Raw genomic sequence first — 8,566 nt, 5'->3', positions numbered from 1 at the left:
ATGATAGATAAGCAACATGCAAAAAGAAAAAATAAACATGAAAAAAACATTGCTTTATAAACCTTGATTAAGGCTTAATACAAAAAATGTTGACATTTTGCTTATGAAAGCATTGTAATGTTTACTGATAATCTGCCAAATTTTTTTAACATTTGCTTACTAACTTAAAAGTTGTAGCATGATAACTATAACAAGCACAAAATGGTTATGAGGTTGGTCCCAGGGACCGAGCCCATGCTGAAAGAGTTAATGAGGGTCTTTTTAAGTAATTTAGGTTTTTGTCGACCAAACTTATTACTTATTTTCTGGTATGGTCCTCAGTGTCTTGGGTATCCACCTGGTTCAGAAATGGGAATGCAAGATGGTCCTTCACCACTCCCTCGCCCTCCACAATCAATGTCATCACACATAAACCAAGGACTGCAACGTCCTCATAATCCTGGACGAATACCACACCAGGGATCGATGGGAATAGACTCATCTCATAAGCACTCTGCTGGAGATAGAGCTTCAGAGAGTAAAAGTCAAGGTCTTCCAATTTCTGAAGGGTTAGGCAGTCAATTCCTTCTGTATTTGTGTATGTCTAGCTGTATATGTATTTGTTTATATGTGTACATATATTTAGTGAGAGGTGGGAAACAGATTGGAAAATAGTATGGTTTTTCTTTTAACTTCTTGATTGATACTTAAAAGAGTATTGATATCCATTATATATATTTTTTTAATGTTTTTTTTGTTGATTTTCTCTGCCCATTCAAGAAGTTACATAGGCCTATATGGCTTAATGCAAACAAGTCCTATCACAGTGGCCATGTCAGCTAAATGAAACTTGATACAGGCAAGTGCAAAGTGATTTAACTAAGCCTTCCTCATCTTGTTACACAAAAAAACATTTTATTTTTCTATCATATTTCAACATCATAACTCATATGAAATACAAAATGATAAGTCATTCTTTTCACAAACTTTAAAAAATTCAGTAATGTAATTGTAGAAAAAAGTTGTTCACAAAACCTTCTAGCAACATATCAGCAAGCTAAGCTTTTATCACAAATTCCTGCTTAACTGAAAGCAGCCTTTTCAGCTTTTAAAGTTAAAAAGAGTGGAAACAATGCTTACATTATGTATTTAGATCAGTATATTTTGACTTATTGAAGCTGAGATATAAGCAATTACATCATACCATGACAACTGACTTGGAGAAACAGTGATTAGCTAAAAAATCAATAAAACTAGACCTATTCAACTTACAGGTATAAAGTAGTGCTATTTTGTTAAAAATTATTATTGCTCTTCTACAAGCACTATGTAATGCCCAGACAAATTGGGAACTTCACAAATATTAATGGTTTCATTGGGACCATGCCGAAATCAATCCAAAATAAAATTTTGCATTCTTTTGTCTACTGTGTGAAAAAATGACTACAAGTTTTTGTTTTGTTTAATTATTTCAATTTTGCCCTATAGACAGACTTCATTCTTCCGGGCATGAAAGAGTTAAAGTAACAACTACAATGATTCATTAGCAGAGTTCCTTTATTCTGATGTTTGGACCTTTAAACAAATTAGCAATTCTGGTCAGTGCCAGCTTTAGGCAAAGCAGTTGCTTTGGAGGGCTCCATGCTTGAAGTTTAAAAGCCAGTAATTCATGATAAAATACCTTGAAATTGAAACATAGCAGTCATCTTACAAGTTAGTTGTGCAGAAATATTTTATGTCACAATAACTTGGGAAATGTGTTTTGGGGGATTTATTAAATTATCTTTAAATTATAAGCATGTTTTAACCAAGATGATGTATACTCAGTTTTCAAAATACAGGATTATATTGGTTCAGGCCTTGAGTTGAGGTGGGTCGAACCAAGAGATAATTCCTTATTGATGCTAAACAACGTGCATACATCATTGTTATTCAAGAATTCGCGTATAAGTAAGAAAATGAGGCATTCACACTTGTTTTGTGCAGCTCGGTATACCTGAAGTATGTTGAACATTAAAAATATATATTAGTTATTATGTTGTAGAAAAAATGCCCAAAGAGACATTGGTTGAAGATATAAAGGGTGGCAGCAAGAAACAAACTATCAAAACAGCTAATGACAGTGGTGCTAATATGAAAGGGTATAAATTAGGTGTACAAGCACATCTTCTAGAAATAAAGAGCATTTTTCACTCCATGCACCTGTCACAGTTACAATATGCTGCTTGGTGACTTGGCAAAAAACTTGTCCAGAAGCAGTGACATTGTTTGGCATAGTTCAACATTTGTATGTCTTGTTTTATTACTCAACACAAAGATGAGTTGTCTTTTGTGAGTTTGTGAAGCTTCTGTCTACAAAACCTCTGAGTGAAACGTGAAAGGAATGCTATGTTGAGAGCATTAAAGCTATCACATACCAGGCTGCAGAGATGACAAAGGATCCCCAAGCTTGCAGTGAAGCAGAATCTTTGTACAAAGAACTGAATAATTTCAAGTTTTTGTCATCATTTTTTGTAGAACATTTTGTTCCATTTCAGCAAAGAACTACTAAGTGATTCTGTAGACTTAGCAAGTCCAAAGTTTAGAGAGCAGATGCAAGTGGCTAAAAGAATACCAGGAAAGTGGCTTCAAAAGTGTACTGACTGACGCAAGAAAAATTGCAAGTGACCTGCAAACAAATCCTGTTTTCAAAGACACTAAAATATAAAGAAGGAAGAAGGTGTTTGGCTACAAAGCTGATAATGAACCTGTTACAGATGCACTGGAGGCTTTCCATGTAAAATGCTTTAATAAGGCATTGGACATAGCTATTTCATCTTTAAATGGCAGATTTAAAAAACTGAAAACACACCATAAAATATTTGGCTTTATGTATGAATTTCTGCAATTACTGAAGTCAGGAGTGAAAAAAAATGTTCCATTGAACTAGAGAAAGTGCTCACAGATGGCAAAAATTGTGACATTGATGGCAACATGTTTGATGAATAAATGAAAGCTTTGAATCCTATCCCTCCTCATTCACTCAACAGAGACCCTCTTAAAATGTTGCATTTTTTTTCCATCAAGACACTGTCAACAGACTTTCCCAATTTTTGGATTACTCTTCTGATTCTTTAACCATCCCGGTGATTGTTGCTTCAAGTGAAAGATGCTTTTCCAAACTAAAACTTATAAAGACCTACCTAAGAATAGTGATGTTGCAAGAGTAGCTAAGTAACTTGGCTATATTGTCTATTGGAAACAGCATTGACATTTTGGTGACTTCCTCCAAGATTTCAGTTCCATAAAAGCTCAGAAAGTTTGCCTTTAAGAAGGGTTGATGATGAGCATGCATTTTATCTTTAACAGTTTGGTCCCTGTAGCTAGTTGTTTAGTCTTATTCTCATTATGATTATTCTTCTAAATAATATGCTCTTACATATCTCAAAACCATCATAGATTTGCAAATTAATATTATTACATGATGGATGTCTTCATATGTTGTTGAAAATCAGTATCAGTCCTCCAGTTTTTAATTATAATCTTTTGACTCAGTAACTGTTGATGAGTTATTATTATAGTGACTGTAATAAAGCAGGTGTGTAGATAATCATGTGCACTAACACACATTGTGTTTTACCAAAACAAATCATACTGCTCTGTACAGTTGAAAATATGACTTAAGAAGCACATGTGTAATTATTGAATTAAAATGGTACACAAATCAGAATTCTGATTTATGTTTTTAAAAAAAAGGTGTCTTAAATAGCTCGGAATGCACCTCGGGGCATCTAAGACTAGGGCTTCCAGGGGCCTCTGGTAGTCCCTGACACCTTGCCTCTAATGGCCTGGATACAAATGCCTGCAGACTATTTCTGCTTTGAGCCCTGCAATCTCTAAAGCTGGCTCTGTCTCCAGTGATTCATCAGCAAAATTCCTAAACTCTGATGATTTGACCTTTTAAATGTAGTGTCTTTCATGAAGATGAGGCTCTAAGCTAAAAACACATGTAAATTGATAGATATAAACCTAGGCTATTATTGCTGTGCTACTTATAGACCATGAAGATCATGGCTTAAAATTCTAACAGGTTTTAAACATTCTTACATATACTAAACTTAAATAGATAATGTAGGTTAGTATTAAACATAATACAAAAATTGTATTGAAACATGTTAGCTTGTTTATTTATATAAAATCATATACATTTTCTTTTAAGATTAAACCTGAACTGTTTGTCTAGCATGTAATTTTTAAATTACATTCTTTTTTAAAAGAATGTTCTGTTACAGTAATACAGAAAATATTATAGAGATTAGCTATGGCCTAACTTGGAAATTTTTAAATGAGTGTAGATGGTACTGCATTTGTTCTCACTTCTGATTAAATAAAATTTTATTCTAATTCCATTTTATATCTTACTATTATGTTGGCTCTTTATATAGTAACTTTTTATTGTAAGGCTTGAGTAAATGTTATAAATATTGTAGTGCATGAATCTCATAACTGTGGATATAGGGGTATTATTGATATTCAGATGAGATGAGCTGCAAAGATAAATTTAACGTTTATAAATATTGAACAGTTCCCCCGTATTTGAATAATCTTTACTATCCAACATTGATCAAGGACCATTTTCGTTTATAGCCAGATTTATTGTCCTTTATTTGTCCATTGGGATAATTAATTTTCCTTTTAGTTATTGAAAACAATTTTTATGATACACATTTGTGGCAACGTCTTAAAATTTCACATTTGCCTTTCAATAAACAGTAAAAAAAAAATATTCAAAAGCATAATTAATGGAAGGGAAAAGCTTTGTAGATAACATGACACAGACACAGTAATGTAAATGGTCACAGAATGAAAATTTGGATAGCACTGTATAAAGTTTCACTTTGTGACTCCAGTAAGTTAAGAACATTATGGTAAAAGCTACTAGTATGTGTTTTAACCATTACAGCAAGTTACAGTTGGTGAAATTAACAGGTTCAACAGGACTCGGTATGATAAAATTAATGAGTATAAAGGCCATTTAGTTAGTCTAAATCTATTAGACCCACAAATTGTTCACTCTCTTTAAATAGAAGTTTTATGTTCTGTATTTTAATATAGAATAAATTGGTTTTTACTTGAATTTATTACATAACAGTTATTTATTGGAACATGCTTATGGCACTCGTGTTTAAACAATCAAACTTCATTTCAAAACTCATAACTAATATTACTTTTGCTGTGAGCAATAGTTTTGATGATTTATTAACATAGATTTGAAGTCCTGTATCTGGTCCTTTTTGCTTACTAACATTAGTATTTAGAAACCTTATGAAACTTGATCATTTTAAGTTGGACATAATTATTTTAGTGGATCAATCACAACAGTTCCATCAGTGACTAGAAGTACTTCAGTTGCTGCAGGTGGAAGTTCCAGTGGCAGCAGTAAAAAGAAGAAGAAGCTAGCAGACAAGATCCTTTCACAGAAAGTTCAGGATCTTGTTCCAGAATCTCAGGCTTACATGGATCTCCTGGCTTTTGAAAGAAAGCTTGACTTCACTATTATGAGGAAGCAGTTAGATATTCAAGAAGCCTTCAAACGGCCCATGAAAGTGGGTAACTTTTCAATTGAAGTTGTTTAAGTCATCATCAGACACTTTACGTTGTATGTGTTCCATAAAGAACCTTAGAAACATTTTTGGTTTTATCCTTAAGATTTTTCTATTTGTAATTCATAATGGAAAATATCCAAATACCATACATACCCACATATAATGCACACTTTTTTATAGAATTTTTTGTGATCAAATATGAAGTGCAAATATATTCTGAGGTAATCATTGTTGGATCACTGGAAGTAAAAAAAAAGAACCACAACATAGAGGAATAAACAAAAGTCTGAAATCCTGACATTTATCTTTTAGGCTTCAAGTCATACATGTATAACAGGTTCATTTTGTCACCATAACAACTGCACAGTTTATATTCTGGTACTCGCTAATAATGATTAGTCAAAATATAATCAAGCAAAACTTTTTCAATTTTTGGGAACTTTGTGTGCTTGGTCATAAGATTATTTTACTATCCTACCCTACAATACATTCACAGTAATGATCAGTCAGCTGAACCCCCTATTTTTGTGATGTAAAACAATTATGCTTATATAGTTATAGCACAGCTGCTTATGATATTTAACATTTCCTACACATTACACATTCTTCTGATGAAGCACTAGCATTTTTAGGCTTGAAATATTCACATGTTTTGGCTTCTGTTCACAGTTTGTAATTGGAAGCCCAAAACCAGATTCTTTACAGGAGGTGTATGTGACTTGTTGGCGATAAATTTCAACAATAAACAAATAGCAATACAATACAATCCACTTGTTTTAAAATAATATATTAAAACAAGTCAAATGTATATACAGATGTTTATTACACTGTTGATTATCACAGTTGTATCCAGAGCTTTAAATAATTCTCTTTTGTTGTTTTTTTATCAAAGTCCACACAGACTAGTTCAATTTTTTTAAAACACAACTGACAAGACAAATTATTACAATACAGTCTGTGATAATTTCACTTTAAAAATTGACACCTTACCTTCTTTATCACTAAACTCACAATCATGCAGTCTAGACCGAAATAATAATCTTTCAATGCGTAGTTATACCCCAAAAGAAGTTTAGAACATTCCATGCAAAACCAGTTATTCTGGTGCAATAATAATCAACCAAAACAATGAAAAAATGGTGTGTAATAACATGTTATTTCAGTGGTACAAGCATGTAGGTATATGAAAGCCAGTGGTTGAAATAGCTAATATACTTTTGTTGTAGAGTTGTTTAAGTTAGTAATATAACTTAACAATTAATAACTACTCTGCATTACTCTAATAAAACATACATTTTTATGCTAATTTATGTCTAGTTTTCCATACAGTTTTACAACAGAATGATGATATGTTGGCTTTTCATTGGATGTTTGTGGATTTTATGTGAACAGCCATGCAATTGTTTGAACTATATTTCATGCAAAATTGCTTCTAGATTTAATCTCATACCACCTATGTTTTTCTGGGAGGCATGCTCCAAGACCACTGTAGAGTTAGCATACATCTCACAATATATGTTGGCATTTGATCTCGCAAATTAGAACCACCCAACCACCCCCCATTTCAAACATTCTGTATACAGGCCTGATGGCAATATCATTTTGAGCTTGAATAAACTGACTCTTGTATTGCTAAGCCTTAATATTCCTGTAGCAGATTTTTAGTTATAGCCATAGTCATTTTAGTTGTTTAAAGACCACTGAAATAGTATCAAACGATGATAATATATAGCATAAAATGCAGCTCCATTTATGTTAAATTTTAATTAACACATTGGAATGGCAGTTGTTTCTTTTTTTTTACCATTTACTTACCGATTCAGTGGTAGTCATATTCATTTTGTTACAATCTTCAGGCACTTTAGAATATGTTTATAGATATAATGTAGTTGACATATTATCGCATAATTTTCTTTGTTTTCACTCATAAGTTCTTGGAAATAAGTATAAAGATACAGTGCAAGTATTCGTCGGGTAGAGATCAGAGTCTGATTAAGGGCTATTGTTTTGAAATTGATTGAGCCTTCTTATTAAACTACAGAATTTTTTATTAAATTCAACTGAATCAAACTAAGTGTTTATTTGGCAATTAATGCCAGTTTCAGGATTGGCAGAAAAGTATACAAGTATACCATCATGAGTTAGTATTAGTGATATTGTTCATCAGTATGTTCTTATGTTATGATCAAAATGTATCCTTTATATTTAATTCTATGTTTAATTAATATGAAGAATGTGAATGCATTTTTACCCTTTAATTTATAAGTTTTTCCATTTGTGATAGCAAAAACATAAACTACGGATATTCATCTCCAACACATTCTACCGTGGGAAACCTGAGGGAGAATGTGGGGAAGAACCTACTGTCCCATCTTGGGAGCTTCGGGTGGAAGGTCGGCTTCTTGATGATGTAAGTACTTAAACGTGTATATACTCTGGAAATCTTAGACAGCAGTGAAATCATTCCTTCGAACCTTCCTGAAGTTTTGTAAAAACAAAAATATCGTTATTCTTATATTATGCCCCATTGAGTTAGTTGTTGGATGTGATACAGAGGAACATATTTTTTGTGACTCTGTTAAATGTTTTATTGCTGCTGTTATTAGTTTTATTATAGAAAAGTATTAATTGATACATTCATTTTATCCATAACTTAAAAGCTTTTTTTCTTTGCAGTAATATGCAATGCAGAAGTATTCATAAAATAGTAATTAAAAATCCTTAGTGTATGTTTTGGTACTTGACTTCAAAATAGTTGTGATATCCTGTTTTACAAGTTGAAAGACATTATTTGCTGATGCTCAGACATGAAGGCCAGTTGCTGATGATATGGGATTAATTACTTAGGTTGTTTTCTGAAATAATTTATTGGTTATAAATATTGCAAGTTTATAATGAAGATTCAGATGTATTTAATGCAAATTATGCTTGTGTAATAATTAACCTGAAATACCTGTGAATGACCTTTCAGATGTTTTGGAAGCATTATGAGAATTAGTTGC

General features: G+C 32.3%; 1 protein-coding gene across 4 annotated transcripts in view; it reads left to right on the top strand.

Annotated features, from left to right (window-relative positions):
- The window catches only part of LOC106463794 (SWI/SNF-related matrix-associated actin-dependent regulator of chromatin subfamily D member 3-like), a 335,955-nt gene that overhangs the window by 301,130 nt on the left and 26,259 nt on the right, over nt 1-8,566 (top strand). For all 4 annotated transcript variants that reach the window (XM_022391681.1, XM_022391670.1, XM_022391674.1 and 1 more), the window contains 3 exons: nt 322-548; nt 5,324-5,564; nt 7,849-7,974. In XM_022391681.1, coding sequence (XP_022247389.1) covers nt 322-548; nt 5,324-5,564; nt 7,849-7,974 — 594 coding nt within the window. The remainder of the gene's footprint in view (nt 1-321; nt 549-5,323; nt 5,565-7,848; nt 7,975-8,566) is intronic.

Source organism: Limulus polyphemus, unplaced genomic scaffold (genome assembly GCF_000517525.1).
Source record: "Limulus polyphemus unplaced genomic scaffold, Limulus_polyphemus-2.1.2 Scaffold55, whole genome shotgun sequence".
Classification (NCBI taxonomy): Eukaryota; Metazoa; Arthropoda; class Merostomata; order Xiphosura; family Limulidae; genus Limulus; species Limulus polyphemus.
The sequence above is the reverse complement of the archived record's forward strand: the minus strand, read 5'-3'. Positions and strand labels throughout refer to the sequence as shown.